The sequence below is a fragment of the Octodon degus genome, unplaced genomic scaffold (genome assembly GCF_000260255.1).
Source record: "Octodon degus isolate 3935 unplaced genomic scaffold, OctDeg1.0 scaffold00031, whole genome shotgun sequence".
NCBI lineage: Eukaryota > Metazoa > Chordata > Mammalia > Rodentia > Octodontidae > Octodon > Octodon degus.
In genome coordinates this window covers 17847088-17863069 of record NW_004524607.1, presented here as the reverse complement: position 1 = coordinate 17863069, position 15982 = coordinate 17847088, and the positions used below count along the sequence as shown (strand labels likewise).

At 40.1% G+C, this 15982-nt stretch overlaps 1 protein-coding gene across 1 annotated transcript in view; it reads right to left on the bottom strand.

Annotated features, from left to right (window-relative positions):
• Trrap (transformation/transcription domain associated protein) overlaps positions 1-15982 on the bottom strand; it is a 161216-nt gene that overhangs the window by 82824 nt on the left and 62410 nt on the right. The window contains exons 14-22 of the mRNA XM_023713378.1: positions 15421-15655; positions 14365-14731; positions 14180-14277; positions 13282-13476; positions 12118-12309; positions 9463-9628; positions 7080-7336; positions 5011-5211; positions 3644-3795 (exon numbers count right to left, since the gene is read on the bottom strand). Of these exons, the coding sequence (XP_023569146.1) occupies positions 3644-3795; positions 5011-5211; positions 7080-7336; positions 9463-9628; positions 12118-12309; positions 13282-13476; positions 14180-14277; positions 14365-14731; positions 15421-15655 (1863 nt within the window). The remainder of the gene's footprint in view (positions 1-3643; positions 3796-5010; positions 5212-7079; positions 7337-9462; positions 9629-12117; positions 12310-13281; positions 13477-14179; positions 14278-14364; positions 14732-15420; positions 15656-15982) is intronic.

Sequence of the window (15982 nt, the reverse complement as noted above, 5' to 3'; positions counted from 1 at the left end):
GGCTGGCTGGCATGTGGTGCTGGGGATTGAACCGCGGTCTCTGCTTTTGCTTAGCTTAGCTTGTTCTAAGGAGGTGTTTTAGACCACTGAGCCATCTCACCAGCCCCATGCATGTTTGTTTTCTTTCTTTCTTCGTTCATTTCTTCTATTTTCTTCTTGTTACTTTTTTAACTTTTATGTATTTAGCACAGGGCCTACAGGGTCTCACTACACAGAATGGACTCAGAGATCCTGTTTTCAGCCTCCCAAGCACTGGGATGATAGGCACACGCCACCATGCCCAGTCTGTTGCTGTCTCACCCCGGTGGCGGGGCCAGCATGGCACATGGTGATCAAACCTGCCAGGGATCAAACCCAGTCCCTGCATCTGCCTAAGCAGGTTGCTTTAATTGGCTGAGCTATCTGGCCAGCCACCTTGTTACATTTTTGACTCAAATACTTAGCTCAACATTTTTCTACTATTTAAAACAAGCTTTATTGAGACATGATTCATATGATACAGAATTAATTCATTTTAATTACGTGGTGCAGTAAATTTCAGTAAATATATATAGCTGTGCAAGCCATCACCAAGATCCATTTTTTTTTTTACACCTTAATGTATTTTAATTGCAAACTTAGAGAAACAGCACAGAAAGACATTAAAAACATGTACTAGCATATAAGACAACTCAGAAAGTATAGTGACTGGATGGAATTCACTATATGATAAAAATTCTACAAACACCATTTAGTTTCTGTCAATATTAAAATTATTTCCTGAGCACACCGTGTGGCCCAGAACTGGGTGTGGTGGCGCAAGACTGTAATCCCAGCACTCAAGAGGTTGAGACAGGAGGATCACTGTAAGTTCCATATCAGCCTGGAGGGCTACAAAAGTGTAGTACAAGGCCAGCCTGAACTTCATAGTGAAACCTTGTCTAAAAAAAAAATGCCAAGAAAAATTAAATGATTTATTTGTAATTGTTATAAAGCTGAAGTGCTGAAACTTGTTCACTGAAACATTTCGATTTGTGTTAATGCCTTACAACCCTGCAAAAATATTAATACAATTGAAAATGGAAAACTGCCAATACATGATTTTCGTCCCCTATTTTCCACTTGCAATCATGTACTTAGTTACCTTTTGATCCCGTGTTTAAAAAAAAAAAAAAAAAATCTAACACTGAGAAGTACCAATAATGGAGAAGAGAAAAAGTTTTCAAGAATGAAATATCTCCACCATGGTGGACTCTTAAGCTTGTTCTCCACACATTTGGTGCGCTAGCTGGGTATCTTCTGATGTAATTGTTAACACGTTTGGCATGGATGGCACACCAGTTGGCATCTTCAAACAGGCCAACCAGGTAGGCCTACTTGCTTCCTGCAAAGCACTGGAAACTGCTCTGGAAGCAGTTGTTTTAAGGTCTTGGGCAATAACTAGATGCTGGAAAGGAAGTTTGTAAATCAAAAGTTCAGTGGACTTCTGATAACATCTAATACCACAGTACGCCAAAGTCTTAGGTCTGTAATAGTGAGGTTTCTTCACCCCTCCAGTAGAATATGCTCACTTTCAAGGGACTTTTGTAACCAGTTGTTTCCTGGGCGCTTTACCAGCAATGGATTTAGAGTCAGTCAGCTTGGTACAAGCCATGGTAGAGGGATCTCCTTACTCCCTTCTCCTTTGGCTGGAACTTGGCAAGTGGCAGCGCTGGTGTTAGTGACTACAGCATGGGGGCAGCTGTGAACACCCCAAGATCCAATTTTAAACAATCACCCTATCAATCTCTATTTCTGTTCCCAAATAATAATGATGTGTTCTTGGCCTTCTTTTTGGCTTTTCTAGAAGATTCAAGTGGAATCTCTTCCAATATATGGTCTTGGATTTGACTTCCTTTACTGAGCACACTGTATGTTGTTACACTCAGTAACAGTTGTCTTCTTACTGCTGGGTAGTATTTTCTACTGTGTCATAGATCAGCCACACGTTGTTTACAAAATAATAAACAAGCATATTATTTCAAGGCTTTTTTTTTTTTTTTTTTTTTGGTTCTTTAGGGAAGAGTCTACAGGGTGTTCAGGGTCTCACTACTACATTGGACTTCTAGTGATCCACCCGTTTACAGCCTCCTAAGAGCTGGGATTATAGATGCACACCACCATGCCCAGTCTCAAATGTCATCTCAGCATGCCCAGGGGGCGGGGCCGGCACAACAAGCCTGGGAATTCAACCCTGGCCCCTGGTCCTGCTTGCATGTGCTTTAATCCACTGAGCTACTTGGCTGGCCCTGAAGCTATTGTGATTTTTAAGTCTATAAATGCTCCTGTTACTCTGATCATATCCAATTTACATTTTATTTCACATTGTTACTTTGCTTTTCATTATTTCTTCCATACTGAAATCATACAAAAGGAATGTCCCTTTGGTCTGAATGAAACTCATTTTTAGAATGTCTTTTACTGCAGATCTGCTGGGAGCAGGCTTTTGCTTTTATCTGAAAACATCTTTCTTTCGTCCTTGTTTGTGGGTCATATATTCTACCAGATCTATGACTCACGGTTAGCAGGTGTTCTCTTCCAGTATGAAACGTGATCTGCCATCCAGCAACTTTCAAAGCTACCAAGCCAGCATTTACTTCAAGATCATTTTATTCTCCCAGTTTACAAGATTTTCCCTGTGACTTTTAGTTGTTTTACTATAACAGCATAAAAATACAGATTTCTTTTTATTTATCCTGCTTTCAAATCCCTGAAGATCTCGAATATGTATTCTAGTGTTTAATTTTTTATTAGCTCTGGAAAGCTCTTTAGCCATTGTTCTCTCACATCCCTGGGACATCAACCAAACTGTTCTACTTCTCATTCTCTTTAAAACTTTCGGGGCTGGGGAGATGGCTCAGTAGAGTAAGCGCTTGCCTGGCAAGTGCAAGGGCCTGAGTTCAATCCCTGGTTCCACCAAAATAAATAAATAAATAAATAAATAATAAAAAATAAATAAAAATAAAAAATAAAACTTTCCAGGGGCTGGGGAGATGGCTCAGTGCAATGAGCACTTCCCTGGCAAGCGCAAGGGCCTGAGTTCAATCCCAGTTCTGAAAAAAAAAAGAAAGAAAACAAAAAGAAAAGAAATGGGAAGATATATGGGAAAAATCTGTCCCTAAAACTTACAACACAGTAGGACAATACATTATACACGTAATCTCAAAAGACCATTATATATACAAATATCAAAACAAGTATTTAGATATATGCAGTGTATTATTTGTTGAAACTGTACTTCCGATTTGATTTGAAACTGTCTCATACAAGTATTTAGAGAAAAATCTCTATAAACTGGAATAGCAGAATGTCTTAACAAATGCTTTGCATATGGCAGGAGCTATAAATACAATGGTGAGCAAAAGAAGGCAGGAAGGACATGACCCTTGATTACTCGAAGCTTACAACTTCATGGGAGGCAACAAGTACAATTCTTACCATCTAAGTCCTGCTCTTTCTATTTTCCTAAGTCCTGCTCTATTTTTTCTAGAGACCAAAGCTAAGTAGTACATGTCTCTCTGACTTGAACGAACATGCTCCTGACACTGAGAAACCTAGGAGGCCCCCTTGACCTTATTCCTGCAGGAAGGCATAGCCAGTCACAGAGAAGGAGATGAGCACGTACTTGGGGTGCGCGAGAAGCTGGTAGAGTGCATGCTTATTGTCCTCGAGGCTCATCATGGCCACCAGAAAGCACTTGATTACCTCCCATGCCTGCCTCCGGTAGTAGGGCTCTGTGTTGGCACTTTTCAGGCAGTCCAGAGCAGTTTCAATGGCCTGCAACAACAAAAAACCCATAGAAACTTGCACCAAAATTAGATTCTGAAAAAGTTTTCTCTTAAAGCACTGGCAGCTCCCAAAAAAATCTTAATTTTTGTTTTCTTTTGCAGTGGGCTGCTATCCCAACAAATGTTCACCAAATGGAAATGTAAAAGGATGTTGAATAACTTCATGTCTCCATAGCCAAAGGGGGATTACAGAAACGGGCTCAGGACTCTTGTGGTAATCACATTTGCTGTATTATAGTCTATGTCACCGACACACTTGAAGAGTCTACATGAAAGTTCATAGACTCTCCTGTATTTAAATTCAAACCTAAAAGATAGCATAAGCTTTTACTAAATTCCCTTCCTTTTTAAAGGAACAAAATGTTTACATTTTTTCTTCAAAAAATCTACATAACTATGTAAAGACAAACATATTTATTTCCCAATTCTTATCAGTTAGATTGTTCAGGGAGACAAAGGAGGCATAATCACAAAAGCAAACAGGTAAGCCCCTTAACAGCTTTAACTACACACACGTAAGAGCTAGGACACAGACAGCATAAGCTATGTTTGGAAAGAGAATGGAGAAAACTAGGTACTGGAATGACCATGTTCACAGACAAGGGCAGAATCAACTTGGATTCTTAGTGACACTAGACATAAAGCCCACTGGGATCAAAACAGACCAAGAAATGGGGAGAGGAACAAAGGGGAGGAGAAAGAGTAAGTTAACAAAAGAGAAAGAAAAGGAAAAAATGGAAACATATCTTTTACAATCTCTCCCTCCCACAAAGACAGAAAGAAAAGAAAAAAAAAAATGGCAACAAATCTTCTGTAATTAGAGGGGATGAAGAGCGTGAGGAGAGGCGAATGGGGAAAAATTTTTATCATTTACAGGTACAAATTATCTACTATAAATGTGATCACTATGTATATCTAAAATGTACCAATAAAATCTGATGGGTGGGAGCAAAAGACCAAGAATTCAAGAATGATCATCTAGAAAGATAGAAAACTATTCAAGGTTCTCAAGTTTCCAGGGCAACAGGTCCTCTGCTGCCCTCACAACAATAAGAGATCATCGCATAACTTTGTTCTTATCCAAGCTGACAATTCCCTTCCCTCCAAAACAAGTCTTATTTACCTATTTTAAACAGAAATTAAAACTTTCTTATAAAGAAAACACAATACCTTTACAAAGCTCCCCAAAGACTTGCCACTTTACCTTCTCCATTGGGAGCTGAAGAGATGCTTTGCAATCAGAGAATTCCACAGTAATGCTGGGGCCTTGAACTTCAGTCACAACATAGTGTAACTTCTGAGATTCTTTTAACATCTTCCTGTTACTGCCACCAAATTTGCCAAGTACTCGGTAGGCCACATGAGAGATGCTATCTGCAGGATTTCGTAAAGTGCGCCATAAAGCCTAAAACCAACACACTTTTGTGAAGCTCTTCCTAGTAACAGGTTCACCTGGCTGAGGATTCAGAATTCTACCTCATAAAACATTACATGGTAAAAGTTCTTCCTCCGACCTCTGTATCCCACTGTTGTTTCGAGGGAAACTGATATTATTAGCTGGGTATGTCTTCCTCCAAGAATTTCAATCTTCACCAAAAAAACATGTATGTAAATGTGCTTTCACGCAGCTGCATACAAGGGTAGCACAATGTACACAGCAGGGCTCAAGAGCCAACCTGTGAAGCAATATATAACCAGGTACACAGTGCACAGGACACACAGAAGAGCAACTCACTGGTATTCCCACTCTGGGGTTTGAGGGTGAGGTATCTCAGTCACGAAACTACAGAGACTAGCTCAGTTTTAGGCTGCACTTAAAGAACATACTCAATGGCACCAAAACCTCAGGAAATATCCCCATGTTCATTTCACCTAAATTTTCTATATTGTAAAAATGACTACAATTCATGCTGTGAGTGTATTTTCTTAAATCGGCATCTGTAAAACCAACAAATGCTAAGTCCACCAATGGTCAAAATAAAATTGCTGCATTTCTCTACACAAAGCAAAGGTGAGGAAAGACCCAACACTCTGCCACTTGTCCATAGGCATAGGGTAGGCTTTAATGTGCCTCAAAAAATGCAGCGTGACCTTGCCCCCACCCCCCCGCAGGGTTATCTGCCTCGTAGTATGGCAAGAAGCAGCACTGACCTTGTCCTTAGGTATCAGGACCCACCCTCTGCCTCTTCTCTTCATATTCTGCTCATACATGCTGTACTTGAGTCAAGACCAAACTTGGCCTATTATAACCAACACTCCTGCTTTCAAATCAGGAGCCACAGTAAGGTCTTTCCTCTCCCCATCAGGGTCTCATTCTCCTGTTTTCAGCCTCCCAAGTGCTGGGATTACAAGTGCGTGCCACCATGCCCAGTTTTAATTGATGTCTCAGTGTGCCCCAGGAGCGGGGCTGGCACGGCACGCCAGGATCAAACCCTAGCTTCTATACTCTGCCTAACCCTAAGCAGGTACTTTAATCCGCTGAGCTATCTGGCCAGCCCAAGTCTCCCAATCTTAACTGCAAGTCCAAGATGCAGCCTCCAATCCAGTATGTCCTAAGAACCCTGTCCTTATTACTGAACCTCTATCAGGTAAGGCTAGTACCATGATCTCATCTAAGCTCAAATGCTCTATGCTACAGGGGTAGAGGAGTAAACAGCAGATAATTCAAATGTTTGTCACTAAACACATCACAAATTGTAACAGCAGCACAACAAGGAAAGTATAAGAGACTTAATATGAACTTTAATAAATAAAAAAATTCAAAAATCTTTAAAACAATCTCCTTCATGGAATTCTTTTTTCTTAGGGCAGGACAGGGCAGACACCCAAACTTCCCTTTAAAAGTCTGCATCCCTTTATTATGCAATTGAAGGTCCGTGTGGACAGATTTCCTGCTGGGAACAACCAGAGAGAGGCAGCACCCATAACCTTTGCCTTCACAACTCATCAGCTTACTGAGAATGTAACACTTGTGAAAGCTCTCAAAAAAAAGGCAAAGAAGAATCTATGCTATAGAGGTAAAGGAGTACACTATAACCTTTGGGTAACAGAATGTAACACTTGTGAAAGCTCTCAGAAAAAGGCAAAAGAATCCATTCAATACCTGCAATATTTCTGTACATCTTTTAGTACATCAGAAGCAAGCAAGAAGCCACAGCACTCCATTTTTCAGACAGCCTGTCTGAGGAAAGCCCAGTGATGGCTGAATCCTCCTAGAGACTAGACCTGTGGGGCAGTACTTCTGCTCTCGTGCTGAGGTGAAGGCAGACCTACCTGCATGAGCTCCGCACGCACAGGCTGGATATGGTCATAGAGGAAATCAGGCTGCAGGTTGTCCACACATAACTCCAGGGTCCTCAAGCCCTGGCTGACCAAAGTTTGAGACCCATTGAGGGCAGATACCAAGGGATCCATTAACATGGGTAGATACGGCAAGAGGGAGCTCAGCCTCACAGGTACTGTGAGACACAGCTCCACAAAAAGGTCCTTCATGTGCTGCTTGTGTAGGCCACTCTGCAACATGTTCAGACCTGAGAATAAGGTTTCAGACTGTCAGAGAGGAGGAACATTTACAAGATGTACACCACAGCTAGCAATAAAACATTTACTGGTCCACTTTTTGCTACATATCATCCAGAATTTTTTTTTTTTTTTGCAGAACTGAGGATTGAACTCAGGTCCTTGCATTTGCCAGGGAAGTGCTTATTTCACTGAGCCATCTCTCTGGCCCCTCATCAAGAATTCTTGTGACCATACACTCTATTAGTTTTGTTTTATTTTATTTATTTATTTATTTATTTTTTTTTTTTTTTACTCTATTAGTTTTAAATCTGCACTATAATCTGAAGTTAACATTCATGAGCCCTCTTGCAGTGCCAAGAGCAGGCCTATAAGTATATGTAAAATTTTTTTTGGTGGTACCAGGGATCAAATTCAGGACCTTGCGTTTGCCAAGCAAGTACTTACTACACTGAGTAATCTCCCTGGCCCAGCATATGTAATTGTTATAAATTATGTTTCTATAACGCAGTATCTCAAAAACCATGCAGCTTTTTTGTTTGTTTGGTTTTGTTTTGCAGAACCAAGGATTGAACTCAGGCCCTTGCGCTTGCCAGGGAAGCGCTTTTTCCACTGAGCTATCACACTGGCCCCATCATGCAGTTTTGGTTTTTTTTAAAAAATAATTTTATTTATTTATTTTGTGTGTGTGTGTCTGGCCAGCTCAGCCCACCAGGGGGCGGGGCTGGCTGGCATGTGGTGCTGGGGGATTGAACCGCGGTCCCTGTGCTTTGCTTGGCTTAGCTTGTTCTAAGTAGGTGCTTTAGACCACTGAGCCATCTCACCAGCACCCCCACCATGCAGTTTTATAATGCAGTTTCTAAAAAATAAATAAGCCAGTATCTTTAAAAAAGTGAATAAGCACTATTAATAAGTCCAATTTAAAGACATATACTGTAGTCTGACGTGTTCATCATCAGTGCTCTAAAGTAAGTACTTTGCTTAATTTTAGTTTTGTTCACTATAAATATAGAAAAGCCACCTTCCTACAAAATGAATCTCCCACCCTTCAGGAGCATTGTCAAATAGAAGGTCCCTTCTGAGGCCTTCTAAAGACCAAGAGAAAGGCATTTCATGGTAGCACCATTCTGCACATTCTGTGCAGCACTAGTGTAACCATGGGAAGACAACTCAGAAGAGAAGTTCACAGAGAAACAGAACAAGTTCAGAACTCCAAGAAGGCAGTGAAGACAAATCGAAGATCCCAGTAGAGCACTGGCTAATTTAATAAACTAGGAAGACAGAAGCTCAGAGATGCAGAGTAAAAAGTGTTCCAGAAAGAAATCAACTAAGAAAAAATGTAAGGAAAGAGGAGCACAACTTGAGATGGAGCTAAATATGAACAAGGGACCTAATTAAGGCCCATCTGAGGTGATTAGCAACTATTTTTATCCTACATAGTCAAATATGTCCCAGGTGCCTCTTAGTTATACTAAGTTGTATATACTTCTTTTCAAGGAATTTGCAAGAAAAATGAGGAAAAAAATCCAATGCTTACCCAAGAGTTCACCTTATGAAGAAAATTTAAAAAACCCTTGACAGTGTTTTCATCCTCCATAAACATTCAATGGACCTAAGATCCCTTTTACCTGTGTATCTTGAGAACATTCCTAAATACAAGAATTCTAGGGTCCTAGTTATGCAAATTATAAACTAAAAATTATAAACTAATTTTATTTATTTATTTATTTTGGGCAGAACCAGGGATTGAACTCAGGCCCTTCAAGCTTTTTCTACTAAGCCATCTCCCTGGGCCCATAAACTAACTTTAAATTAGTTTTATAGCTTGTCTTTTCCTTCTAGAAACTGTACTCTTTCTAGAAAGACCTTCTTGCCAAATGCTACAAAAATGCAACCAAGTCATATCGTAACTAAAATCTTCCAAATCCCACTTGACCCTCATTAGGAAGGACACAGCCCACTCCTAACAGGACTCCCTTCTAAGCCCCACCTCCTTCAAAGAGGAGAAGGGAGGCTTACACACACATCCCACCCCACCTCATGATGACCCTCACAGATAAGCAGCAGCAATCAAGGCAGCAATACACACACACACACACACACACATCCAACTAGGAAACAAAGCCACTGCTCTAACCTTGGAGGAGGTTAGGGAGGAGAGGTAAAAATTCCTGATACAAGAGATCATGGCTACCTCCACCAATAGAACGGAACAGGGCTCGAAGCAGCAAGAAGTAGTTGTAGGGTTCCTTGGCAGTCTGTGCAAGCTCCATGGAGCTGTTCACAATCTTGTGCAGATGAGGCTATAGTGGAAAAAAGGTTGATTAGCAGACTGAACTGAGGAAAAAGACTGCAGTCTAACATCACTGCAACCCAACAACAATAAGAGGCAATACTGAGTTTACTCCTAAAAAAAAATAATTTCCAACCTTTGACTCCAATTAATTTCTCTTAAAGTAATATGTTGAGTTCCACCACGTGATTATGAAAGAAACATTTTGTTGGTTCCTATGTCATTCTGTAGTTAAATGACACTGGAAGATGATACTTGAAGTAGAAACTTGAGTCTCCCCACTTTGCATTTCTCATGAATGTAGTCACCTCAGGAGTCACACAGATCAAAGATCTCTGCTTCCTGCAATACTCTAAATGTGAAAGTAACCTAAGGAAACCTAAATGTCCCTACCAATTACATTGGACATACACAAAATATGAGTCTCAAAACACACAGGGTTTCAGAAGACTAAATTTAAGAACATGTTCACATGATCAATACTTAACTAGCTTTTATAACTATAAATGTTTTACGCCAGATTATTTTCTACTTCTAATCTTAACATGTGACACGCAAAATTTAACATGAAATTTTTGTATTTCAGTGAACTGTAAATGTCAATGATATAGTTTCAAACTGAATATATATAACATGGTTTATTTATAATATAAACCAACTGGTAGGGCCAGCCAGATAGCTCAGTAGAATAAGCGCTTCCCTGGCAAGCGCAAAGGCCTGAGTTCAATCCCTGGTTCCACAAAAAAAAAAAAAAGATAGGCACAGGGACTGGGGTTCAATCCCCAGTGTGCCATGCTGGCCCCTGATGCAGGGTGCACTCAGACTGAGACTGGGTGTGGTGGTACACACCTGTAATCCCAGCACTTGGGTGGCTAAAAACATGAGACTCACTGTGTCCCATCTGTGTAATGAGACCCTGTACTAAATATACATTTTTAAAAAATAGGTAGATATAGACATATATACAAACTATTCTCTTAAGAAAGAGTTTTATCAATTTTGTTCCTTGAATAATATTCCAATACCAGCTTTGTCCTGTTGGCTTTGATTCTGACTTTTTGGTTGTTGGTCTACACAGTTGTTTTTTTTTTATTTTTTATTTTTTTTCAGGGTGTTGTAGTTGTTTTACTCTGTCTTTTTACATTGGCTTTTGTTTTCTTTTTTTTTTAATATTTATTTATTCTATTTTTATTTATTACATTTATTTATTGTGTGTGTGTGTGTGTGTGTGTGTGTGTGTGGGTGGCCAGCTCAGCCCACCAGGGGGCAGGGCTGGCTGGCATGTGGTGCTGGAGGATCGAACCGCGGTCCCTGTGCTTTGCCAAGCTTGTTTCAAGTAGGTGCTTTAGACCACTGAGCCATCTCTCCAGCCCTACACAGTTGTTTTTAACAATGGCAAAAATTGGAACACTTAAATGTAATGAATTAGGCTTAAGCAGATTACAATTGAAGTATTTTCTATCTTTAAAGCAAACTGAATTCTTCACATTTTTACATAACACTAACGATAAGGATGTTGGTAATTAATTACTATGAACTGGAAAACCACAAAAGAAACTGACTGGTCTTGGTGGCACACATATGCCTATAATTCTAGCACTCTGCAAGGATAAAGCAGGATGATAGGAAGTTCAAGCCTAGTCTGGGTAACTCAGTAATTTAAGCACAAATCAAAAGGGTTAGGGACAGAGTTCATTGCAAAGGCCATGGATTCAATCACCAGTACCATAGGGTAAATTAAACAAGAAAACAATCACCTAAAACTAGATAACTGTATTTCACATCACCTGCCATTTATTTGCTTACATCTTCAAAACTTCTCCTATGGAAAACATTCCTCTGTACACACAACCGGTGAGAATAGTAAACTTTCTACATGAACAAAAAATTTTTGTCATAAGTGCTTAAAGTGGGTTCTGTCTTCTGCTTTCAGTGGGTGATGATGTCACTATGGATAGCATTTAACATTTCCAAAAATAAAATCCAATTATATAGGGTTACATGAGACAAATCCCTATTATGACCTTACACAAACCAGTAACAATTTTTTATTTACATGGTAAAATAAATAGCCTTCAAACATACTATTTCTATGTTGCATGGAGAACTGAAGAAAGCAAGACTTGCTAACGGTGGAAGATTACTGGTGTAGTAACTATTCCAGGAAACTGGAATAAAGTTTCACAAAGACATTTTTTATTTCTGTGTTACTTTGCATAACATGCATAATCCAAAAATAGAAGCTCGAGTGGGGGGGGGGGGACTAAAGGCATACTTGTTCAAGAATTCAAAATTTTTCACATTGTCATCAGATAAACAAATTGAGCTTACTCAGAAACATGGGCCACTCTCTGGTTGTAAGTCTAACTCAAACAGCAATCTATACATACATATAATATCACAAGTTTCTGTTCAAAACTAAAAATATTAAAGGAAAAACAATAACAACAACAAAATGACACTGACTACAAGTGCTAATTAGATCTCAAAGAGTGTTACCTTGAGCATTTGCTCATTTTCAGCTGCAAAGAGGGAGACTGATCCAAAGACTAACTTAAACAGCTTGAGGTACAAGTTAGAAAGCTCCACATTGGAGCCCATTTCTGGCAGGCGATCCAGAAGATATTCCACCAGGATGGTAGCAAACAGAGCAGAGGTAGTAGGATTTGCCAAAAAAGAATTGGCAACAATCTGTCAAAACAAGAAATGCATAGGATAAAAGTAATACCTTCCCTACGGCAGTTTTCAAACAAAATAAACTTCCCCCTCAAAAAATTCAAGTCTGTATTAGACATGCCAAGAAATTAATTATCCACCAAAAGAAAACAATTAAGAAAGACCTTGCTGAGCCTTCAGCCACCAGTTCACTTCCAGCACCTGATCTCTTTCACTCTCCCCATCAAATACCAACAGCTTGCATTTAACATACATTTAATTTCCATGAATCAAAAGAACTGGTCCAATGCATATGAATGTTCTGAAAACCATTTTGCCAAATATTATGGATTACTTGACTATATAAGCATATCCTTAAGTCACATTATTTTCAAAATTAATGAAACACAAAGTGTTCAACAGATCAGCAAAAAATTTTAAAGTGAATGTTTAAAGAACGTAAGAAAGAGGCTTTTATAGGTAAGTGGACACAACTAGAGACTGTATGGGTAAGTGAAATAATAAGACCCACACATCATATTGTCTCGCCAGTGTTAAGAACCTAAATGAGTAAATAAATTCTGAAAGGTACAATAGGTACAAAGTACAATCTGATACTGTGAAACAGAAACAATCTGTCATGAGAAGGAAAAACCAGAATGAGGAAAAGGACAAAAGAAGGGAAAAGATATGTATACATGCAGGATTAACTTGGATAATTGTACTGCTGATTTCTGCTGGTCTATTGAAAGGAGCAGTCAAGGCTTAAATTTTTTTCTTAATTTCTTATAACTTTTCCCTCACATTTGGCACACTTTATATCTTGTAACCTAAACAACTAATTTAAAGATAACATTATATATACCACAAACATTGTCAAATTCCTATCACTTTGTTTAATGAAATTCTGCACTATTTTAATTTGTATTACAATTTTGTATTCTCTTTAAAAAATAAAGACCTCACCACCACCCCTCAAAAAAAGAATGTAAGAAAGGAGTTTTGTACCTGAAGAGCATAATTTTTTGAGATTCTTTCCACCATATAAGGGACTGTAGTTTGAAAGATTTCCTTAAATGTTAAGGGATTCATCATGGTGAAAACACCAGCGAAGTGTTCCAATACCTCCTTCTCTTCCTTCATTCTAACAGTTTGGCAGTTCGCTACTCGAATGTATGTTTGTCCATTTCCTGCTATCTGGACCTAATGTAGGAGAGAAGTATTACAACTGACCTCTGAATACATTCCTTTTTTTTTTTTTGGTGGTACTGTAGATTTAACTCAGGACCCTGTGCTTGCCAGGCAAGCGCTTATTCTACTGAGCTATTTCCCCAGCCATGAATACATTCCATTACAAAATTATCAGACATATACTTTAAAAACATTGACTAAATTAGATAATAAATGTCCTCTCCTTTTTTTAAATTTTTTAAAAAAATTATTTGTGTGTATGTGCGTGTGTGGCGCCAGCTCAGCCCACCAGGGGGCGGGGCTGGCTAGCATGTGGTGCTGGGGGATTGAACCGCGGTCCCTGTGCTTTGCTAAGCTTGTTGTAAGTAGGTGCTTTAGACCACTGAGCCATCTCACCAGCCCTGCCCTCTCCTTAAAATGTCTAACATTTAATTTGGAGAAGAAAAAGCGGAAAAAAGATTTTGTGTTCACAATAGAAATAGTAAATAAACCTAACTCCTATGTTTCTACTGCACTCCATTTGAAGCACCTCCCCACAAAATATACTTGTAGAATCAAAAGAATTACCACCAAGAATTCAATGTTCAATGTTAAGTTGCACAAATACCTTTGACCACCTAGTCATAGACCCCAAGACCCATTTCCCCACTTCTACCCCCTAATTCTAAAAGCCATCTTCCACACTCAACAATCTAGTTCCAAAGCACTTCCTTACCTGATAAATATCCAAGGCCTGCATTGCATACTTTACAAGTTTTATGTAAATCTGAGTCTCTTTGGGTTGTAACTGTTTGTTGGGTATGAACTGAGCTTCTGGAAAAAAGGAGACAGCATATAAGTTAAAGTGACTAACACTCATTCTTACTAAAATTTCAGTTCTTAAATTAAGAGCAGAATTACCACCAGGCGCTTTACAGGATGTGATGCCCCAAGTGATTGTCTTGACACCACAGACCAAAGTTTTTACCAAGCTTCGGCAATCTGTGACCTGGAATGTCTGCTTGTCCTCCTTATCCTTTTCTCCTTGCTTCTCAAAAGGAGGCACAGGGGCTGGAGTCACAGGGGTGGCTGGCGTAGGGGGTGGGGGTGGAGGTGGGACAGGGGTAGGAACAGGGGCCGGCGATGGTGCAGGACCAGGGGCAGCAGGGGCAGAGGGCACCCCCGGTAGAGCTGCTTCCACTGCTCCGAGTTCAGACTGAGGCTTGCACTTCTTAAAAATGGCAGAGAGCTGGTACCGAGCAATGGTGTGGAATTTGAGAACAAAAACCTAATGGTAAGAAAAGTCAGGGAAAAGACAGAATGAAAAAACAATTATTCCAGATAGAAGAATAAAATACCATGAAGACCAGTTGCTGATGTCATTCTGGTTTTCCCTTCACAAAGAGTGACTGCTAATTTCTGAGTACTTCCTGTGTCAGCTGTTAAATGAAAAATTGCCAGGATTTTCCTCTATTTCCACTTGCCAAGGGGAAAGTCTGGCTCAGAAATGAGTGATTGGTTTGACAAGCAGGGACTGGATGTGATCCAGGTTCACCAGACTCATCCCTCCAGGGCCACATCACTGCCCAATGGCCTTGGGAATCATCCCTTATCCCTCTGTTGAGCATCCATGGGCATGGAAATGGGCATGCCTGAGCTACTATGTGGCTGCTAGGCCCCCAAACTCTTCCAGAAATACAGGAAGAATTCTTACACACAGCTTTACTTCACTCTCCCAGCAACCCTATGAGACAGATGCTATGGTTAGCACAGTAAAAAGATGAAGAAACAAAAAGAAAAGCAACGTGCCTAAGCATATGGCTAGTGCAAAAGCAAGCTGGGATTTGAACCCAAGCGGTCTAACTTCTACATCTATGCTGGGCAAGTGGGCCACCTGATACACCTGCCAGAAAACACTCCTAAGTTTAACAACAAGCAAGATAAAGAGCACAAGACAGATGCTCCATCTATCAATACCTCCAGCATCCGCATGAGGACATCCCTTCCATTGCCGCTCTCCTGCTCACTCTTGGAGCGGATGCAGTCCACTAAATTCAGCAGAAGCTTGCAGGACATGGTCTGGATGCTGCTGGGCAGTGACTCATCATCGATGTTCTTGGCAAACAGCTGGACAGCAAGGGACAGGTCGCTGAGGGGCAAGTGCTGGCGAACATGGTGCACGAGATCAGCCAGTGTACTGTAGGCAAGGGGCCTGCAGGCAGAGAAACCCACTAGTGCTTAACCCTTCATGGCTACCACATCAATGACTACCTGTCCCAGAAATGCCACCATTAGGTGGAGCAGGTCTGATATGGCCCCAATTTTCCAACATTCCTGTTATCCTCTCATGGATGCATAACTAAAAGGCTAAAGTCTCACCCAGCATGGTGGTGCACACATATAATCCCAGCACTTGGGACACTGAGAAAGGAGAATCATTGCAAGTTCGAGACCAACCTGGGCTACAAAAAGTGAGCTGAAGGCTAGTCTGAACTGTATAGTGAGACCCTGTCTCAAAAAAACCAAAAAAAAAAAAAAA